The 22846-nt window shown below is 37.8% G+C and overlaps 2 protein-coding genes across 6 annotated transcripts in view; one reads left to right on the top strand and one right to left on the bottom strand.

Annotated features, from left to right (window-relative positions):
- Nucleotides 1–7576, top strand: part of lcorl (ligand dependent nuclear receptor corepressor-like) — a 28497-nt gene extending 20921 nt beyond the window's left edge. The window contains exons 7-8 of one of the 2 annotated variants that reach the window (XM_052545279.1): nt 65–4082; nt 5897–7576. In XM_052545279.1, the coding sequence (XP_052401239.1) occupies nt 65–4082; nt 5897–5905 (4027 nt within the window). In that variant the 3' untranslated portion in view covers nt 5906–7576. Of the gene's footprint in view, nt 1–64 lie in introns of both variants that reach the window. The other variant, XM_052545278.1, reaches the window with a different exon arrangement.
- Nucleotides 7577–22502, bottom strand: LOC127948671 (condensin complex subunit 3). 4 transcript variants are annotated; one of them, XM_052545284.1, is made up of 23 exons: nt 22388–22464; nt 22004–22038; nt 21633–21750; nt 20858–21070; nt 20508–20736; nt 20251–20396; nt 20029–20113; nt 19534–19729; nt 18860–19009; nt 18587–18727; nt 18273–18396; nt 17557–17646; nt 17279–17464; nt 11519–11629; nt 11231–11350; nt 10933–11151; nt 9595–9776; nt 9255–9417; nt 8988–9158; nt 8698–8824; nt 8414–8455; nt 8257–8326; nt 7577–8149 (listed from the first exon to the last, which is right to left on the bottom strand). In XM_052545284.1, exons 2-23 carry the CDS (start codon nt 22021–22023, stop codon nt 8023–8025), a joined length of 3030 nt encoding a protein of 1009 aa, XP_052401244.1. In that variant the 5' UTR covers nt 22024–22038; nt 22388–22464; the 3' UTR covers nt 7577–8022. The 4 variants fall into 4 exon arrangements, with proteins under 4 accessions (XP_052401244.1, XP_052401242.1, XP_052401241.1 ...); XM_052545282.1 differs by lacking the exon at nt 22388–22464 and adding an exon at nt 22149–22378; XM_052545281.1 differs by lacking the exon at nt 22004–22038 and having other exon boundaries at nt 22388–22502.
- Between the last annotated feature and the right edge of the window lie 344 nt (nt 22503–22846).

Below are 22846 nucleotides of genomic sequence, written 5' to 3'. Positions count from 1 at the left end.
ACATTCATGAAAAGCTAATTATGTCAGTGATTGAGTAATGACTTAAACCAATTTATTTATGTAGTTCCTTAGGGCCAAGTGTGGAAGACCGGTCCAGGCTGGAGAAGGAAGGTGGTTCTAAAGCTCCAGTGGTCTGGAGAGTCACTGTGTTGGAGAAGGTCCTGTCTTCGCTTTGTTCCCATCATAGACTGCTACTCTGTCATATTTTAAAGGACATGCAGGAAGATTATAACATCTCTGTAACACTGCGGGATGCTCACAGAAGACAGTTTACGGCTGGATCTCTCAGTTGCCATGCTGATAAAAAATCACTTAATGAGGCCCCAATACTTACATTAAGTGACTGCTCAGTAACTGCTGGCATTTGTTGTAGAAAAGCTTGTAGGCTTCCAACGATTGCATTTTCTCCTCTATGCGTCTGTCTGAGGAACATTCATGGCAATGCCTGCCAAAATACATCTATGGCAAGTGTTGGGCAAGATATCTGTTCTAACCCCACTGTTTGTTGTGCTCACTCAAAACTACCCTCATGCCAGCTTCAGCACAATGGTGATCATAACTACATTTCTCTTGTAAAAGAAACTCTAATCACCCATCAATGTGATTGTAACTCTCACAATAGATGCCATAAAGGAAGCCGTAGCCCCTCCCCACCACCACTATCACCAAAGCCAGTGGACCTGGACTGTAAAATAGCGGTAAAGTCCAGTATCCTACAAATTCAGGACTGCAAGTCATTAAACATGGCACCACCTCCTCTCTTACCTCACAGAACTGAGGATGAAGATACAGCTTTGTACTCTAACACCCCTCTTCATGTGGGATCTCCTGATGAATGTTGTGAAAAGGTTGCACTGTTGTCTACACAAGCAGAGAAGGAGAATGACCACCACTGTGGGTCTTTTTTAGATCTAATTGATAGAGTCACTGAAAAGTTCAGAAGTATCCAACCTTCAGAGAAAGAACAAAATCTTCTTGCCCATGCTAGTCAAATATCCAAGACAGATGACACACATTTGACAGAAATTATAACAACTGTGCTACACAACAGTAGTGACAAAGATTACAACCTTAATGAGCTTTTACAACAGCATGTAGCCACTGAACAGCGATCCCCTCAGACACGTTCCCGTAAGAGACTGGAAACGTTAGTTGCCATGAGCAAGTCTCCTGATCTTCCATCATCAAGAAGACAAAGCTTACAAATCAAAAGAGATCTGGCCAGACTTAGTCAGACTTCATATTTCAAGAGGAATATAGGGTTTGAGAGAGATGGGTCCTTAAAAACGGGTAAAGCTGCACAGGTAACATACTCTCTTGTTGAACAGTCAGATTGTAGAAAGTTGGGCAGAATTCCCAAGGCAGGGGACTCAAAGCCTGTAAAAGATACCTTAGAAAATTTGACCACATATGCACAAACTAAGGAGACACCAAATAAACAAAAGAGGCAAGAAACTCAACCCCAACTTGTAAGTCTTGAAGAAACAATGCCTCTTGATGATAGGGCACAATTGCAAACAACTATTAGTGACCGGAAGGTAAAAGCAAAAGCTCACAAAGAGAAAAATCTGACTATTCAAGTTGGAAGAGCCAGACGAAATATTGTACCACCTCAGCGTTTCTCTTCCTATGTAACTGAGCCACGAAAAATGTATTTTGCAGCCTGTTTTTCAGAAAGTATATTCACCAAGCATTCCCTTAAGGACATTAGCTCAACAGCACTTGGCTCTACAGAAGAAATTGCTTGGCCAAATGATATATGTGACAAACACCCTTTTCAAACTGAGGATAAACGAGAAGACTGTGATGTGCCACAGAACGTAACTTCATCAAAAAATCTGATTTCATCCAAAAAAGAGCAACCGTGTGAGCACAAGGATAATGGAAGGAATCCTGATAAAGAGAGTGCAAGAAAAAGAAAACCATGCCAGAATTCTACTTCACCATCAAAAAGATCTAAACGCCATATGACCAACAGTCTAAACACTGACTCACAAAGTCCTACTGAAACTATTAACTTTACTACAACTGAGAGTGGACAAGAAGATAAAACAAGCCTGTCTGGACTGAAATATGAAAGTCCAATAAAGCTCATGTTTGTTTCCTCTGTGACGGGTGAAGATGGTGTAAAATATACTCTCAAAGCAGCTGCTTCAGGCTCAAATTCCGACGGAGAGATGTTTGATCCATGCGTGGATTCCTCATGGTCAGGCAGTGCCATCGATGAACATTTCCAGGATACAGTCCTTGAATCAGTTTCAGGGAGAACTGTTGAACATGGTGGAAACAAGTACACTTCAACAAAAGTGGTTTCATGTGATGCAGTATTGCCCAGTTGTTCAAACAATGAAGATGAAATCCAAGAAACACTACCAATTGTACATGAAACATCTCCAGTAAAAAGGCGTCCTGGGCGCCCCAAAAAAATAGGACCACATATTGTGAAGTCTGTGAAACGTCCCATCGGCAGACCTCCAAAACCCAAAATAACGGACTTCTGTCCTTCAACTGGTACAACCGGTTCCAGTGCAGTAAATCACAGGACAACAGAAATGTCTTGTAAGGATAATAGAAATAAAAATCTAAAAATCACCATAGCGAATGGAAGATCAAGAAGGGCAAAAAGAGTTGTTTCTGAAGATTTGAGCAATATCCCAGAACATCAACATGTTTTTGAACTATTAAATGGTGGCACACACAGTGAAATATGTTCTAGAAAGAATAGTAGTAACGATGAACTGCTTAAAGATCACCATTTTGTTATGCCTATTGAAGAAAGGAAATTTGTCTCTTCAGGCAGCAACATCAAATGTCAAAGACAGAGTGACATAGCAGTGTCAAGAAAACCAGGAAGACCTCCCAAAGTCAAAATTTCTGGGATCTCTGTCACTGTCACCACAGGGTCACCAAGGCAAAGAAAGATACATATAAAAAGGGACACAAATGATTCACATCTGCGCAGAAAGACTCTTATTGAATTTCAACCTTCCAAAGACCAGAAGACAATCTGCATTCCTACTGATATTCACAAGGATGTAGTGGATGCACCAAAAGAACATAGTCAGAATACCAGAGGGCAGTTCATACCAGTGAGGCATTCTGTTAGAGAACGCAAACCCTCCATTCATTTGCTCCACTCTGTTGCTACTGCCAGATCCTGTGCATTGGTTCGCAGGTCACGAAAACTACTGCTGAATAAGGTTAGCTGTGAATCCAGCCAGAACACAAAGAACAACCAAGAGCAAGGAGAGCTCCCAAAAAATGCACTTTCCACGAGGACCAAGAATGTCAGTTGCATACAAGATGTTCGTTTTTCTACCATTTCGATGGACTCAATTTTTTCATCAAATGAGGGCTTCAGGTGGTGGCCCACCTTAGCATCACCTGAAACTTTAAATGAAGAGTTAGCTAGGAGGATCAAGCTAATGTCCAACACTTGGGTATCAGATGTTGAGTATCAGGCTAACAAGTCAGGGGAGATTAAATCAGATCTTAAACCAAAAACTTGTGAGAAGCTCAGAGGTTCTGCTAAGAAGTCTGCTTCTGCCATCAAAATGCTTTTTGAGGGAAACTGTAATATGGAGAAACTCTGTACTTGGTTTATGCAATCCACAGAGACTCAGTCCCTTGCTATTGTAAAGAAGACCACGGAAAAAAATCCTAAGGATGTCTTTCACTACAACCTCAGCAGACCCAATTGCAAAGGCAATGTTTGCCCAAGTCCACAAGCAGAGAGACTCAGGAAACATGTCAAGAAATTTGCTAAAGTTGTCCCAAAGAGTCCGTCAATGCACAAACAAGCACAAGAAATGCTGTCCAAATCAACAAGATTACAAGCCAAGAGAAAGCTTTTTAATACATCATCGTTTAAACAGAGGCATGATGTTAGACATAGAATGTCTAGGTCTAGAAGCACATGGGTTGTCTATAGAACAGCTCTGCTTAGAGCGAGGCTAAAGTTTAAAACCAAGCCTAGGACAACATTAGGTGGTGATATGGCACACAAAGTGTTTGGTGATCAAATGAGGACAAGGACTTCAGGTGCTGAGACTCCAGAATTATGGAAAGAAATGCCTAACTTGGTAGGAAAGACATCCAGACCGGTCACGAAAGTTCAAAATGCATTAAATATTCTTGTCAAAACTCGCACTTAAAACGTGTCTCTGTGACCTGTGCACTCACAAATCTCTATGCTCGTGCTAGATATTAACTATTTTCGCTCCTGAATTAAACATGGTCAAACGATAAGCACTTTTAAAAAGTAGAACATATTTGTTCAGGTCCTTTACTTGATTTTTTTTTTTATTGTTGTATTTAAACTATGTATAAACTGGTTATTGTACATCGTTTTACTAGGCCCACTTTATCTCTTTTATGTTTGTATTTTGTTATTTTCTGTGAAAGCATTGTTTTACAAGGGCCACTTTATCTCTTATGTTTGTATTTTGTTATTTTCTGTGAAAGCACATATGCATCTCTCTGTATATTACATTGTAAACCGTTTTAAAAGGCTAAATAATGCTTAAACTAATCGGACCTCCACGACTGATGAAAGTGTGTAAAATATAATTAGCTGGGAGAGAAGTGAACCTGGAACTCAATGCTGGAAAGAGTCAAAGATGGATCTTTAATTTCTTTCCAGTTTAATCGTATTTGGCAATGGTAATGAAATGTAGCCTATATTAGAAATGGTTAGGAATTGGGTGCTTGGATGATTTGTACATATAATCTCTGTCCTGGTTGGTCTCGGAGCAGTTTATCTAAAAACAGCATATTATCTTCTATGGCTCTAAAGACTTCATATAAAAGATCAGTGTTATGTCACAATATGTCAGATACCTCAACTGAATTTAAAATCACTGTATAATAAATAAATTATAAAGAAATTACAGATCCATCTTTTAAATCTGATTGGTTGATAATTTTTGACAACGTTTAATTCTGGTGTGAAAAGAGTTATCTAGTGCATGAGCATAGAGAGATTTTTGAGTGCAAAGATCACGTTTTAAGTGGGTGCATTCTCTGGGCGAAAGCATCGTTAATCTGAGCAAATGTACAGTTTTGTGCGAGAGCAAAGGAAATTCGTCTGTGAGTGAAGAGATGTGCTTTCACGCTAGACAAATGCACTCTTTACATTTGTCATTAAAATATCACTATATAGACATACTCTATGCAAGTTCGCAAGTGCTAATTCATTCTAGCAACAGAAGCTCTGTTTTGAGCATAAATAGTGTTAGAACATGCCTCTACACTAGAAATATCTGATCCAGAGCCAGACACCGGATCCTTTCAGAAAATATGTTTTGTCTGGTAACAGAACTAGTCACCAAAATTGTCTAAAACCCAAAATCTGTTAATTAGTCCTGTCTGGTACTCAAAACTGTATTAAGTCTTCTATCAGCCAAGAAGTTGACCAAGTAAAGCCAGCAAAGTGCAGAATCATAGATGAAGTTGTGATGATATTAAAGGAGCAGAGTTTATTGAATAGTCTTAGTTGCATACGTTTCAATGCTCCGATTTTGTCTGAAAAATACAAATCCAACAAGGGTTATTACACCACAAGCAATAGCAATGAAAAATTATGGCTTTATATCATCCCATCAAGGCATAGTTGAATTTAACTCTCTCTGAAAGTAGTACTGAGGTTTGTTCCTGCCAGACCAGTGCAATAGCCCATGTCAAATAAATTCAACCTGACTATTGTTGTTGACTTAGCACTCCTATCTGCATACTGGCATGAAGTATGTTTCTGGCTTCGGTAAAGAATGCTTTGATATTAGATTGAAAAGTTAGATTTTTTGCAGTGTTTACTTTGTATTGATTCTGGTAGTGTGGTACCAGAATGGTCTGCTTTCAAAAGTATATTTATTGTTTTTTAATCATTTGTGCTTTTCAGGGTCATTGAAATAACTTGGGACCAGTTTTTGGACAAGACATGTTCTTGAACTCTATCATAAGGTGCCTTTCGACAGTGGTCTGGCTGAGTATCACAAGCATTATGACACGCAACCTCTGCAAGCATCATGTAGCAAAAAAAAACAAAACTTTAAGACACTTGTTGCACTATTTAAACTTCTTTTGTTTTTATGTTTGTAAAATGTTTTATTTACCTTTTAAAATCTGCTTTGAATTTTATTTTTGATGCAGACCATGAGATCTAGTTACATGAAGGAGAATCAAAGGTTACAAGAGCATTATGCAGTTTGTTTTGCCCAAATCTCATAAGAGTTGAACATCAAGGCAAACTTTTATATTTCATTCAAGGTCATTTCACTTTTTTTTTTTTTTCTTTTTTTTTTAACACTTCAGAATCTTAGAAGTTGTAAGAGATCTTTAAAATGGGATTTTTGTGAATATTTCAGTTTTTAAACATTGCTGATCTTTTTTAAGTTAGGAGTATATTTAAGTCTTTTCTTATGTGCCGTTAATGTCTCAGACAAAAATTACCCACTTAAAATAATTACAATGCATTGTGGAATTTTGAAAATGATGGTAGTGAAACCTCCTGTGAATTTCACCTCTTTGCCAAGTTGTGGGAAATCATTTAAGCATTAATTTACATCCAGGTTCATGTTCTCATTGCACTACTAAACTGCTACCCATTCCGTTTTATTCCTGACTTTAACCATTATTATAATGTACAGTGTATTTTTGGTGCAATGTCTCGCTCTCAAAAAGATGTAAGATTCTCTTTCCTTTCTTTTAAATTAAAAGCTTTTAAGATGATCCAGAGGCAAATGTTCCACATTGTTTCTTAAATACAAAAACTTGTGTTGTGCAAATCTTAATTTGTGATCTATTGCAGTATGTGACATCTACCTCCTGAAATCTACTGGTAAAGCATGGTAGATTGGTCTAAACTGATAAATCTTTTGTTGTAACCATGTCATTCCTCTAGACCTCTACCAAAAACATTGTTTATACAGCCTGTATGTTTAGTTAGTTATTTAAATTGCTGTGTTGTTTGTTCTAGTTTCCATCTGCTGTTACCAATCTGTGGCCCTGCCCCTAAGATTATAGAAGTTTAAAAGCGTTGATGTCCGCTTAGTCCATTTAGGTTCCTTGTAGCAAAACTGGCTTGCATCAGTGCACTACAAGTCCACCTTAGATGTATTTAGATGCATAAAACTAGTTGTCACCTAGATTATTCTATTAGATTTTAACCATTGTCTTGATACTTGTTAGCTAGAGATGTTTGTTCCGAAACTGCTGAAGTTATTTCCATCATATACATACTATGTGCCACTATAAAGAGGCTTCCATCAACTGCTTTAGGGCCTCGTTAACCATTCAACCTGCTGGAGTAATCCAAAAACTGTCAAAAGTACAGTCAAAAATGGTGCATTCTTTATACCTATGCCAACTATATGCTGGAGTTAAAGCTTAAGAAAATTGTCAGAAGACCTTCTGTATATATCATATTTTCAGATCTGTAGTTTTGGCACTGTAAACTTGTTACCTGGTGCTATATGTTGTACATGAACATGCAAATTATGTACACATTGTATTTTCTCTGTTTTTATATTTCAAAGAATTCGTCTCAATCGTTAGAACAATAAAAGCTCTTGCAAACTGATTTTGAGTAATTGTGTTACATGGCTTAAACATTTTTATTCAGACTAAAATGCATACAAAGGAAAGCAACTTTTTCTTTCAAATATTAGCCATTATTAACATACACCAACTGTTTATAGTATCATAGGATCAGTTACCTTAAAATAGTGAACTATAAAAAGTTAACAGTTTGGCTCAATAGCTCTTACACTTAAACACTCTTACACCAACAGTGTGCACCTTGAGCAAGTAAATGAATGTTAAGATGACTCCTACCCAAAGACAACCTCTTGAGAAGTATGACATTCATTTTGACAATCAAGACCTCATTCCAGGTTCAAAACTGTAAATAGTATAAACGGTTACACTAGTCTCATTGTATTAAAATTTTGCAGTATATATTTTCTTAGGTAAATCGGAAGAAACTGTAGGATGTAAAGGGCCAAAAGCGGACCTTAAGTCCTTCACTTATGAACCATTGGCCTCCTGGTTCATAAGGGCAGTCAGATCCTGCTTCGTTTTATCCAAAGCAGCAATCTTGGCTCGGCGACTTGGTCGCACTGATGGAGGCGCTTCAGGAACATTTTCTTCATCACTATAGAAAGATTAGATGGAAAACAAAAGATAAGCAACCTACTACATTAAAAATGTACATTTGAAATTAACAACAAAACGATTAGTTTATATGTAGAATAAACCAACCCTTCATCAGAGGACAATTCTGCTTTACTAGCTAACTTCCCATTCTTTGCAGTGGAAGCTTTTTTCTGGCCTGAAACACAGCAGAGTGAAAGTTAATACAACAATCACATAGGAGAAAGATTCACTTATCGCATTTGACCAAGTGAAATAACTCCACCTCTTTTTGCACGTTTAGGTTTGATCTCCTCTTTGGTCAGCTCTGTAAGGATGCACAGATAGTTTTGTTAATGTAACAAATTTAATACTATAGATATAAGAAAACCACTTGCATTTTTATGCTGAACCTGAGAAAGAATCAACTATCAGTGTCAGAGATTAATTGTATTAATGCTCCCGAGAATGGATTTTAAAGGGCGTTTTAACCTTTTATTAATTATAAATGTTTTACTAAAAACATCCATGTTAGATGGATAAAGACTGGTAACATGTGTTAGCTAGTACCTGCAGTGTTTTCATCCAAGGTAAGCAAAGTTGTGTCCTGATTACTGCCTGATTTGGAACAACGATCTCCATTTAGCTGGTTACAAAGCTTCTCAATAACCCTTGTACAGTACTTATCTTTCACTTCCTGTAACCCACACAAACACACAAGAGAAACAGTCACTCAAATCATAATTGCTTACCTTAATGGCAATCTAATCTGATCAGTTTCTGCTTAATCTGCTGCTTTTATCCAATGCTACTTTTCAACCATTTAGAAGATCACAAAAGAGACATAACTATGGAAGTACCTGTAAAATATCTTTTAAAAGGAGTTGCAATTCACTGTTAGCAGGGCCAGGTTCAGTGTTAATCTCCAGCCAGCTGAGAGTTTTACAGTACAGACGCACCTCAGGAGCAGAAATGTCCCTCAAGATTTCATTACAAATACGCACTGCCAGAGAGTCATGCACAGACACAGCCTGCAAAAAAAGTTATTATTTACATAAATCATTAAGTGCTTTGAACAAAACTCATTACTGTTGTGTTTGTAAGTGTGCATGTATATTCAAGTGTACCTGTACAGCAGCAGGTTGCACAAGAGCACTGGGTCGTGTTAGTTCAACAAACAGTTCAGCCACATTGGATGCGTCTACCTCAGACAATGGAGATGTCACCGGAGCATTGAAAAGAGTTCTCATAGTTGGTAGGAAACTCTCCTCCACACATTCTTGATTTGTTCTAGTGTACAACAATTACAGTAACAATAGTCTTAAATTTTAATGGCAGCATTAACATGTACACTCATTATATTAAAGGGTTAGCGCAGTAAGTAACAATTTTCATTTTTGGATGAACTATTTCTTTAAATAAAATACAATAAATATTTACGATTAATGAATCTCCCAGCATGTATACCTGCTGGCCCGTGCATACAGCTGTAAGAATACCCCCAGGCAATGGCGCAGTCTTTGGTCATCCTCCGTTACAGGATTGTACCACAGCAGAACCAGACGGGACAGCAGCTTTGGGCTTAGAATTCTCCCACAGTACATCAACTTGGCCAGACCCTCTGCTGTCTCCGTGCGGAGCTCACAGATCTGAAATAATGACATTTCATTTGGTACAGCACTTGCTTCATTTAGGCACATTGTCAAAATGACTGCCAATCAGCGTTAGCAAGTTGCCAACTTAAGGAGCTGGCAGAAAAACTAGGCATTGATGTGAACTAAGCTTTAACAGTTGTCCAGCGTAACGTTGTTGTTGTTTTTTACAGCAAAGTTGACAATTTTTTATTTTTGTTCAGTGGAATACTGCCATCTCTTCCCTGATGAAGCATAAAATAGCGTGGGTCCTGGGCAGTTAAGTTGTCCAATAGACCAATTTCAGTGTTTGCAAACAGCAATGACATTGTTGTGGGTGGAGCCTATCTGGTGGCAGAAAATGACAGTTTTAAAGTAGCAGTCTATGGAAGCCATTCAATAAAAGAATAAAAAAAGGTAATTTTATATTTAAAAATTCAGCTGTTCACACAATTTCAATATTATATCGCTCAATTCTGACAAGACATTTCACACACTTCTGGCTTTTTATCCTCAGAACTGACAAACTCGTAATAGAGTTAAATCAATTCATAAAGTCTGAACTAGGAGATGAAAACTGACATTTGCTAGAAAAAAAAAAAAATGATGAAATAGGTAAATGTTGTAGGAATAAATAGTATTTCACGATGTTACTGTAGTAGGGCTAATAAAATATCTCCCCAATGAACTGCACATGTAAATACTATGTAGATGACTAATTGTATAAATCAAATTTATGCTGGGTAAATGAAAATTTCTATCCATAGTTTGTCCATTTAAACATCTGCGTTAAGCTTCATGGATTCTTTGATGACCGTATTCTATAAAAAATTATTTGCATTCCAATTCTGATTTGCAATGGAACAACAATGATTTTGTTTTTCTTATTCCATGGATTATAACATGGATTTCCCTCTACTTGTTACCAATGTTTTGTAACTGTGAATTCTACTCCAAACTAGTCTATAGCCAGACAAGTTTCAATTCTTCAATCACAGCAATGAGCAAATAATGGTCCAATCAACTAGACAAAAATCAAGTCCTGATCTCTATATTTTGTTTCTCGTTCAAGAAAAAGTTTGACAACGGTCACTTAAGGCAGGAATCATTAGGTTTACTAGTGATAGCATCGTTCCAATATAGCATAAGTAATAACATAATGGATAGGCAGTACCTCACTATCAAGGAATTCTGAGAGCATCTTCAGAATGCTTTGGACTGTACTCTCCTCCTCAGTTTGCTGTTCAGGCTGTCCATTACTGTCTGGTGAGTCAGGTGCTTGTGAGATAGGAGCAGACTTGTTTGACAAGATGTTGAGGCCATTGAGCAGAAGCTGGTCAATGAGAGCTCGGAGGGCACTGATCCTGATTTTAGGCTCATCTAGTTGTGTTATCTAAACAAAAATAAATTACCTATAAGCCACTAGGCCAAAGTGAATTAATTCATCTTTATAGCAAGCGTGTTATAAATACCTGCAAGAGCAGCACAAGGTGTGTGTTGGCAAGGTCTTTACTGTGGAGAGCAGCCGTTCCCAAACAGATGACAGCCATGTTGCGCACAGCAGGGTTAGGGTTGGACACACTTGGCAGAATCTACAGTAGAATTGAGAGATCACTTTTAAGTTACATTCCCATAACTGCAACCCTAATGAAGTATTGCACTGATTTTGGGTTGAGAGTTCAGTAACCAAAGTGGCTTGTCCTATACCACAGAATGGCAGGAAATGGCTTTTAAAGTGAGTGCTTTTGTGAGTACTGTACCAGTGATTCTATCAGAGCATTCATGGTAGGGCAGATTCCTCTCTTGATGTTAATTTGCTTGAACAACTCGGCACACATTGTCAGACACTTCAACAAGGTCTCTGGATCACTCTGTGGAAAATACACACATGGAGTAAGATTATATTAAGTGAGATTATTTAAATTCAGCAATCAAGTCTGTACGTGTGCATATATTGACAGCAAGGCAAAGTGAACTATTCAGAAATGTTCACCTATTACTTGTAGCTAGGGCTGGGACAACACGTCGAGGTCATTGATGACGTCGACGCAAAAAATATGTAGACGCAAAATATGCGCTTCGATTCGTCGACCTGTTTTTATTTCTCTAAAAAACGTTTGCAAAACGTTTACCTTATGTGCGCTGAATATACGCGATGGTCGGATCAACATTCTGTCCAACGTTATATAACCAATCTAGGGGTTTTTCTGCATCGATCTTTTTTTTTGGCGGCTGTCAAAGCCTTCTTTGATTGGTGAGTGATGACAGGGCGAGTACGAGAGAGCCCCGGCTGTGCGCGCGCACTCACAGTCTTCAAACAACACGAGCGCTTCTTGCTCTCTCTCTCTCCCTTGTGTATATTAATCAAAATAATTAAACACGATAGAAAAAGGGCGAAACACCAAAGTTTCACAAGCGCTCGCGCACTCACAGTCTTCAAACTACACGAGCGCTGTCTTGCTCTCTCTCTCTCTCTCTCGTGCCTATTAACCAAACTCATTAGACACGATAGAAAAAGGGCGGAATGCCAAAGGTTCACGTGGAACATTCAGAGATTTTTTTTCTCCATAACAGGCTGCTTGGTCCCACTGTTAATTTTTATTTATTTATTTTTTGGAAAAGCACTCTCTGTATTAGCAAAAAGCCCTCAAGTTTACATTGGTTACTGTATTCTTTCAATTGCTCTAAACAAGTATTTTGGGTGACCTTTTTTATTGAATCCTAGACTTCAAGTTGTTGTTATTTTCATCTGAAAGAAGAACTTTTTTTCAGTAAGCTAGGCCCTATGTGTTCAGTAAGCTTGTTTCAGTAAGCGGTGTTTTCAAGGCTTCAAGGTTTTATTGAATGCTATCTCTATACAAAGTATAGAGTGCAAAGTAATGCATTCTTAGTCAGTCTTTTATTTTGTAATTTTAAGAGCAATAAACATATTGCAATGTTAAGGAATTAAAGTTTTTTTTCCATTCAGATATGCAAATCAACATGTATAAATTGTTAGTAGACAATTAATGGTAGGGCTGGGTACTGAACTTCGATGCTTTTATGGTATCGAACGAATAACTTCGATACTATGAGTATCGAAAAATTATTTATCTATCGGTGCCAAATTTCGGTTCCAAAAGCCAAGCAGCCGTTTTTTTTTTTTTTTTTTGCCAAGCGGCTGTGTCTGTGTGAGCTTGTAGCATACGTGCATGAAAGGACCCAAATTCGCCGTGATTGGCTGTCCACCACCACGTGACATGACGGAACGGGGAGGATTTCTGAAAAAAACTCGCAGTCACACAACACAACTGTAGTTGTTTTTTCTCAAAACGTTTCCGGCTACACTTTATTAAAGTCATGCCGAGTCAGCAATGTGCAACATATGCAATAATAGTATTGCAACCAAAGCCGGTGTTAATGATGCATTTGTTTGGATGAGTGTTTTGCCCTCCCTCCCTGTTCAGTTTGGTCTACTATATTGCGTATCTTGAAACGCCCCCTTTCACGTCGTCTAAAAAAAAAAAAAAGAGCGAGAGAGACAGATTTATCCGGTACAGCGAATCTTTCGATACTCGAAAGATGAATTCATTCTCTGTACGTGCATTGTCTGAAATGCTGCTCACAGCGCGTGCTTTGAATGAGTGAGCTGTTTAAAACGCTTGAATCAGCAATATTTAGAAACAAATGCAAACGATCGGCTACGATCCGTTTCACCCCTTCAAGCGAGTGAACAACGCGAAGCAAGTGAAGTTAGGAATTTTACATCACTATTCACAATAGCCCATCGAACTGGAAAACACAATAGCCCCAGGAGGTGGGGCTAACGATTTTGCGAGCCCTGCACCTCAGATCTATTTGTAAAACACTGGTTTCCACACTGGTTTTGTTAAACAAAATAAATGATTATTTTAAAACATTGACTCAAAAGAATCATGGGTTCACTAATCTGATCATGAACTTGTATTACCGAGTCAAAGATGAGCTATTATTGAACATCTCGAATGAATGAAGACTTCAAGTTCATCGGAGGATAAGTTGTCATATTGGTTAAAATCCCCAAAGTGTTTACTTAAATATATAATTAATTAATGACATAAAAACAGGTGCGTTTGCGTTATGATGTGGTGGGCTGCTGTGGGCCAGAAAGCCTGGGCAACTTTTTGGTCCCAGTCCGCCGCTGAATAGCACACCCCTATCCAAAAAGCACAACCAGTTGTATTTATAATGTTATCCTGAGTGTGAAGTGTTACCAGGATTAGTTTTAAGGTGAAAAATAAAAGTTTTGTGTTTAATGTATTTGTGCTGATGTTGAAATGGATTTCAAAACATATGGTATCGAAAAAAGTATCGTTAGGAACCGGTATCGAAACTGGCACCGGATCGAAAGATTTTGAACAATACCCAGCCCTAATTAATGGGGAGATAATCGAAATCGAATTGGTCTGAAAAAATTAATCGTTAGATTAATCGATGCATCGAAAAAATAATCGCTAGATTAATTGGTTTCAAAAAATAATTGTTTATCCCAGCCCTACTTGTAGCCAAGACTCAGGCCATTTCACAATCCATATTTTAATAGATTCACTCACAACAATGTTTGATAGTTAGTAGCCGGAGTTAGTGCTCAATTCATGATCATATGACACAAGTTCAACAGTGAACAAATTTGATTCAAGATATATAACCTGCTGTCAGAGAGTGAATGTGCTTTCATTCAGCACGTCTCTCACGTGTTCCTCCATGTGCTTCTCATGCATGCTTGTTTACATCAGAGCGCATGCGCTCTTTCATGCGCTCTTAACAGCTGATGGGAATACTATTCTTAAAATGCATTCCAAATTCTGAATAATTTGTAATGTATATTTATTAACGGTAGAAGTGCCCACAATACCATATTGTGCATATTAATCACCACAATATATCTCATTACCGAATACCACCACAAGTCTAGGTGGGACAATATATCGATATGGAAATATATTGTCCTTCATGCAATACTAGAAACAATATCTGGCGCCAAATATCGATATTTTAATTATTACAATAAGGCACTCTATACAGATTTCCTTTCTCCCAGCATGTAATAATGTGTTGAAATCGCTGCTGCGCCAGTTTCAAAAAGCACTCCGAGTTCAGTTTTACAAAGCACTCTGAGCAACCATGAACTGCGTTCTTAATGAAGATGGGGAAGCACGAGGAACCGAAAGATAAACAGATGTCCAGACACTGTATTAGCTCTACTGCTATATAAGTTTATGTAAATTAGAACAAATCAACATGCACCGATTATGTTATTACTGCAGAGCACATATTCAGTTCATGAGTAGCCTAACCTTTCCACTTCCACTTGGATCGCAGGTTGATTTCCCTCACTAACTATATGAGTGAGAGAGTGCCGCCATGACATTAAGTTTTGTTGACATAAAACCGTTTGACAAAGACTGAGTCGCGACCCAAACCGCACCCGCATTAAATCTATTAGGGGCTGTTCACATATCGCGCCTAAAAACCCTTCTTTCCAAAGCACTCGGGCAGAAGCGCTCCTGAGGCGTCTGCCTTTGCTAAGCAACCATGACGTGCTCTCTCCACGAAGACGCGGAAATTTCAGCAAAGGATAAATGGATTTGCAGCACAAAAAAAAAAAAAAACGCTCTCAGTAGCTCTGCTACTAAATATTTATTTCAAAATGGCAATCCATATACAGCTATGAACAGCTGTTCCTTCATCTTGGCTGAGTTTTCAACGTTGTTACGGGAAAGGATGAAGCTGACTGGTTAGTTCTTGACACATGACCCACGGTTTCTGAAAAGTTGAGATGTTTTTAACTCGATACGGTGCGGATGCGCCTGGAAAAAACGCGTACGCGTCGCGACCGCGCCGCTTCCGTTATGAGCGCGCATGCTGCGCGTCTACATTGGAAATAACGAACTTGTGCGCGCAAAAGACGCGAAAATGTGAACGGCCCCTTAGGCTACATCGAGTAAGCAAAATTATTTTCTCATGCAATTAAACCAAAATTAGGCATTCTAAGTTGGTGTCTTGAAGACAGACATGAAATGCAACGTGATAATTAACAAAAAAGAAAAAAAATTAGACTTTCTGTAAACAATACTAAACTTAAGCCTAGCGTGTTGTGATCATTCTGCCAGGCTTTCAGGCTAATGTGCATATAGGCTAAATCACATCATACACATGCTTATAATTTTTCATAAATTAAGAAATCATTAAAATATGAGCCTTACTGTTAAATGTGGTTATTGAATTTCATTAGTCCCAGTTATGATTTATGCGCAGTTGTTCAAAGAAAAAAGACAACAGTAACATTATCACGATTATTGTTAAATAAGAAAAAGACATCTAACCATCAGAAGCAAACTAGGCTACATTTATTATATTAAATCTCAATACACATCATTAGAAATTACATTTTATAACTTGTGTAGATTAATTTAGTTAGTAAAAAGGCTTGACTGCTTTATTTTGGTGTATATTTGCATACTTGTATAATTTTATCAATCTCAGCATGCGTTAATTTTGTCACTAAACGTTTGCCTCACTAAGGTTAAATTTCCTTTTAGTCTTTGGTCTTTCTTTGGCCTGCACTCCGGCAGTTATTTGTTAATTCTGCTAAATTTTAAAAATTGAAAGTAAAACTGAAACCAAACTAAATAAAAATGTTTACAAAATAAAAACTAAACTAAAACTACCAACAAAATCAAATAAAAATTAAACTGAATTTTATAGCAAAATTTAACAACTAAATTAAAAGCTATAATAACCTTGGTGTGTGTGCTTGCTGCATGTCTACATTTGACATAACGAACCAGAGCACGCAAAAGAGGTGATGTGAATGGCTATTTTTTCCCTGACTGTCATGTGTGCGGGGCTCCGCTTTTATGAGAGGAGAGGTTGAGAAAACACAGAAAAAGTCTAAAGTCTAAGCTTTAAGTCCAAGAATAAAATGATTATTTTACTTCGCATGTTAAATTTGACTTACAGAACTTTTGTGCCTTTTTTCCCAACAGTTTGGAATAAAGATGGGAAACTTTTACTTAACCTTTTCAGAGGCATATTGTTTTCATAGACATATCTAGATGTATCACTATAGGATTTTCTAGCAATATATTGATTATCGCAGAATCATTGTATCGTGATCTCATCATGAGCCATGTATCGTGATTCATATTGTATCTTGAGGTACACTGCGATTCCCACCCCTAATTTTCAATGTCACATGATTTCTGAAGGATTATTCTAATATACAATTTTTTTGTTCAAATAACATTTCTTATTAATAACAGTTGAAAACATTCTTTTATATGCATGTTTAACACAGGCCTGCGAGTAGGTGCTGTGCAGGTAAACCTCACTCCCCTAGCAACTGACACTAGTGGCTTTCAGTCATTTAGTCTCCTTGTTAGTGTGTCCGTCTCTCATGCCGGAGACCAGAGTTTCGAGTTCCATTTGGAACGAAAATGAGGTGTGCTGATGAGGACCAGGGAAAGAGGGGTTACACATGCAAGTATGAGTGTTTGTACCTTCTCCACGCGCTGCTCCTTGATATTGTCAGCAGACTGTGAAGCTTCCAGGGTGAGCTGGTTCTTGAGCTCCTCAAGCTGAGAGATGGAGTCTTTCAGTACAGCTGCGCGACTGAAGTCCTGACAGCTGATGCATTCTTCTAGAGTCTGTTTCGCCTCCATTATCTGCACTCGGACCTCTGCCAGCTATAGAATTTTTTAAATATATTTTATTGAGGGCAATCTAATGCAAGTTGTTGATGTCACTTAACAGCAGTGGTGTATAAGGTGTCACTCACTCTGACTTGTTTTCTGCGTTTCTCATTCTCATCCACAGGTGCAGAGATGGGCAAAATGGGCTCTCTCACATCAGAGATTATTTCAGCAACCTGATGAAAATATAACCATACACATACAAAACAAACTGTCAGCAAATTGCAGTAGAGCAACTTTCTGCATTAATGAGCATATCTCAAAGGCCACATTTACATAATCAACCAACTACAAATTTTTCAACCATCTAAAAGTGATTAATCTTGTTGTATGCATGAAAAACACTTGAATCTAATTTTTTTTACCACTCAGTTTGGGCCTATTTAAAGGGGGGTGGGGGTACAATGGTGTTTCATATATTAAAAAATTGAATATACGTTAATGGAAACAACACATATTATAGCTCCGCTCAAGGCACGCCTCCAGGAGCTCGACTTTTTCCAGAGAATCAGAAAGCTGTATTTTTCTTTTATAAATATGATAAAACTAAAGACTTTTTGGACATATAGTGTAGTACTGCATCCTTCACAGGCACTCAAGATTAACATTAGATTAGGTGAAACGGTGTATGTTATGTACCCTTTAAATCTTTGTTTGAAACTGTATATATACACTGGACCTACAAGTAGACCATTCCTCAACCCCAGTCCAGGAGACCCCCTGCTCTGCACATTTTGTATGTCTCTCTCATCTGACACACCCTGTTCAGTTCAAAGAGTCTGATTGTCACACAAAGACTGACCATCTGAATTTTCTGTGTCTCGTCTCGCAGAAGTCCAATTAGTTTCTCCACTAGCAGACCAATCAGAGAGGTGGGCGTGTTGGGCATCACAAGAATTTCCTGTAGCACTGCTACCATACGCTTCCTAGAGCAGTTCATGGGATGATTAAAACTTTAACATAACACATTTTTAATGTAAAGTAAATGTGCAAAAAAAAAAAAAAAAAGTCTTTGTCCCACAGAGGCACAAAAAAAAAAAAAAAACATACTAGACACATTTTCTAAAATATGTTTGATCTGCACTGATTAGTATGAGACGTATTGATAACTCAGACCTGCCCCCTTCTTCTGAAGAGTCCAGACACCCGACTAGCAAAATCAACTGCTGTCCAACAAACTCTTGGGTCATCGCCATCTCAAGCTGTGTCATATCAGCTTTCTGCTCCTCAGACAACCCAGTAATGCTCCTTAGATAACTGAAACAAAAATGCTTTCGTTATTTAACTGGGTTTTCATTTGCAAATGTTTAACATTAATCTGAGTTCAAAAGAAAATAAATAAGCACATTTAAAAGGGTTACGAGAAACATAAGTGAAAAGCATAATCACCTGTACAGATACTCAGCAAAGATGGCCGCCTCAGGGAGTAACTGCTCCAGTAATTCCTCACCCTCATTTCCTTTACTCTTGACAAACTCACACAACGCTCTCCAGTACAACACATTTTCACATGTTAGCGAGTCCACAGGAATTAATTTCCTGGACAGAGAGACATATACATTTAAGCAATAAGACTAATGTTAAAAATTTTCCAAGATACTCTGATATACTGTCAGGCAGTGCAGAAACTCAAAGTATAAAAAATTACGTAACAACTGAACATTACTTTGTATTATTTTGAACTAACCCTTTTATAAATATTATATACTTTTTAATGAACACAAAATAAAAATCTCTTTTATTATCTCTTAAAAGTTATCATCTACAGCACCGATACAGATTTTTTGAATAGCCAAAACTGACTGGAAGGTCCAAGATCTGAAGGCTTTTTAAAATGGCAAATATGGGAAAAACTAGCTAAATGTATAAATACAATGCTTCTAATGATAGCTGAAAGCAAAGAATGATGTAATAAGCCCCAAAATATTTACATTTTCATATTGTATTTCCATAAAACTTTTCTCGAATTCCAAATTAATACAGAAAAGGCTGCTTTGATTTATGTCACAAAGCTGCAGCCACTGAATTACGCTTGTTGCAGTGTAAGGGTTCAAGCAGCTGACCTCTCATCCAGCCTGACACCGTTCTGCAAGAGGTCATCCGGGCTTGTCGCCATGGAAAAGATGGCATGTAAGGTAGTAACAGCAGTTTCTGCACAGTTCTCCACATCCAGTTTGTGCAGCAACTGCAAAACATCTCCCTGCAGCAAGCGAAGCCAAGCAGGCAGCAAATGGGTCTTGACGACCTCCTTTACTGAGTCTGAGGGAAATAGACATGATTTGTTTTATTGACTTTAACTGACCTGTCAGCAACATGGCTATTTCTTGGCAAGCACAGCGCAATATAAGATACGCAATTTACAATACTAAGAGTAACAACAACAAAATTATTCTTAGATGGATTCAGATGATTCCTTCCCAAAATATTTCTATTAATTATATCTTGACTGATATGTCTTTAAAGACTCGGAGGACCGTGTTATGAGATGCACATGAACTAATACTGGTGTCCAACTGGATTTTTTGACAGTTTGACCAACAAACACTTTACTTCCTTACCTGCAGAGTCACTGAGCCCTTCATGCAATAGACTGACTCTCTGAGCAATGCTCAGTGCTCGAATATGCACTTTCTCTGCCAGCACCTGACACACATGAACAAACATAAGCACACATTACATTTGAACTTATAGTGTGCACTACCATTCAAAACAGAAACTCACACAGGATCAAACAACATAAGGGAGAATAAATTACAGAATTTTAATTTTGACAATTTCACCTGATAAGCAAGTTTCCTGACTTTCTCTTTAACATCCCGGGTACGCTTGTAGATTTTAGTAAGTGTAGAGACCGAGGGAGCGATGCAAGAGAGCACAGCCCGTCGAACCTCAGGGTTTGAGTCATTTTCCAAAAGCAGAACATAAGCTAAAAACACAAAATGAATCACTTTTTCATGGATCATGGATCAGTAATGAACTTGTTTACTTGTAGCTCAATGTGCTTTAGCGTGGTTTTAAGTAAGAGCATTCGGAGTACCTTTAATAGTGGGGCAGTCTGAGTTACTGGGGTCCTGGAGTCTGGCCATGGCCAGTGCTGCCTGAATCCTGACATTAGGGTATTTGTCTGTGACTCTGATCAGCATGGCCTCATGGATTCTATCACAGAGACCACCATCAATCTGAGCATTCTCACTGAGACTGCCCAGCAACTTATTCACCAGCTGACAAACACGAAACCGCACAGCATGGCTGTTCGCACCATGAGACTGAGGGAGGAAAAAAAATATGATAAGGATAAGAAAACTTATGTAATCAAGTAACGCTATGATGAGATATGCTCTTCAGTGTGATTTTTCTCATGCTAAATGTCTGTATGGGTGACACTACCTCTAACAGGAAGCTGAACAGGAAGTTCAAAAACTCATTCTCGTCTTCTTCCTCCTCCTCTTCAGCATCCTCATTAACAGGAGTTTCGAAACTAGCAGCAAACTTTGTGACAAAATCAATGACATTCTCCACTGCTGGCTCCCGGGTGTAAATGATCATGGCATACTTCAGGCAGCGGATGAACTCCTCGTGGAATTCAGTCTTATCTTCCAACTACACAGAACAGAATTAAAACAGATCTCTATGTCACAATGTTTTTCAATGTATTAGACAGCAATGTTGAGGGGGGAAAAGTCCATTCACCTACAGTAAAAATGCATATGTGAAACATTAAAAAAAAATTTGTTTTAAATGCTATGTCTTGTGATGGCAAAGCTGAATTTTCAGCAGCTATTCATATTTTCTAGCATTCTATGCTCAAAGGTATTATGGTAGAAGATTTATTTGTATAATTGACAATTGAATTTACAAATAAAAATGTTTGTGCTACTTTATTTACTTAATGAATGTGTATTATTTGGCTTCTTAAATTATGTGAGTTAATTGTTTGTAAAATGAGACATACATTAGCCCATTATTTTTGTGATTGGTTGTTAACTTTCATATTAATTGGATAAATGTATCAGTCAGAATTCTATCAGTATTCTTAGATGGACAGAAGATTTTTGGAAAAATGTAATCAATGTAATGTACCTTTCTTGAATATAGGAGCATTTAAAAACAGACCAAAAAAATTATGAATGGTAGTGTATCATTATATGTAAATCTACTGTACCTTATTATATCTGTTCTTCAAACTGGCAACAAGTTTGGCCTTGTTATTATGAGCTTTCTGTGCTCGCCGGAAAGCCTCCTCAATCTCCAGATCACTGTCTCCAGACATGTTGATGTTACTAAAACACAAACAGAAATTACTTGCCAGCCTAGCCTACTGGTGTGAATGAGTGATATTGGATGTTTACAAAACCAAAACACCCAATCATTTTAGACAGACAACGTTACCCAAATGGAACATAGTATAAGAAGGACACTTGCTTGAACATGCATTTTAGTTGTTATAGCGTTAGCTGTTAATAACACATTGCACAGGTAAAAGTTAATTAGTCACAGCAGACGAGTTAACTTACGACAGAATCATTAAGTTACCTGATCTTTCCTCGTCCCATCGGACACTTAATGATCTAACGTAACGTTAAATAAGGAGTTATTCATTAAATGACCTACCATATACGAAACAACACGACGATGGTATCCCAAACTAATAAAAACGAATACAAGAAATTTAACTTACTGGCAAAATTGCGGAGTTAAAAGTCAAACTCCGTGTGTGAAACAGAGCTGTATTTGTGCTTATAAAATGAGCGATTCGATCAACTGTTAGCCCCGACAGTTTGCATCAAAACAAAAAACATAACGAACTAACTCATAATTATCATTTAAACGAATTAAAGTTTTCAAACCATTCGTCTTTGTTAATGACTGTGTAAAATACTTAGTTTTAACCAAGATATTTTGTAAAACATACTCTACCTGCGGAAAATCGCTTTTGAATTTCCTATGTTGAATAACGGTGAACGCGCCACTTTTCGAACTGTCCTCTCGCGAGAGCAACCTTGGACCCGCCTCTGGCTGTCAATCATAGCCAGCTCTGGCCAATGAATAAAAACGCGTGGTTGCATCCTTGAATTATTTAAATACGTGGGTTATCCTCCAGGGGGCGTTCAGAGGCTTAGTAAGAGCAGCGTTCAAATCTGTTCAGCAGAAGCTCTCGTTTCAAATCTCAGGACGTGTTTTTGTCTCAATGGATGTCTTTGAGCACTAATTAATATATATTTTTAATTTTATTAATTCGTTTAATGGAGCCTGATAAAGAAATGTCTTTACAATGACTGGATAAAACTGACTTATCCTGTACTTACAGACACCTGATAAAAAATATAATAAATTAATGTTTATTTTATTTTTTACTGACGGGTAATCCTGAGAAGT

This window comes from Carassius gibelio, chromosome B1 (assembly GCF_023724105.1).
Source record: "Carassius gibelio isolate Cgi1373 ecotype wild population from Czech Republic chromosome B1, carGib1.2-hapl.c, whole genome shotgun sequence".
Classification (NCBI taxonomy): domain Eukaryota; kingdom Metazoa; phylum Chordata; class Actinopteri; order Cypriniformes; family Cyprinidae; genus Carassius; species Carassius gibelio.
Note: the sequence above shows the minus strand (reverse complement) of the source record. Positions and strands in the feature narration are given on the sequence as shown.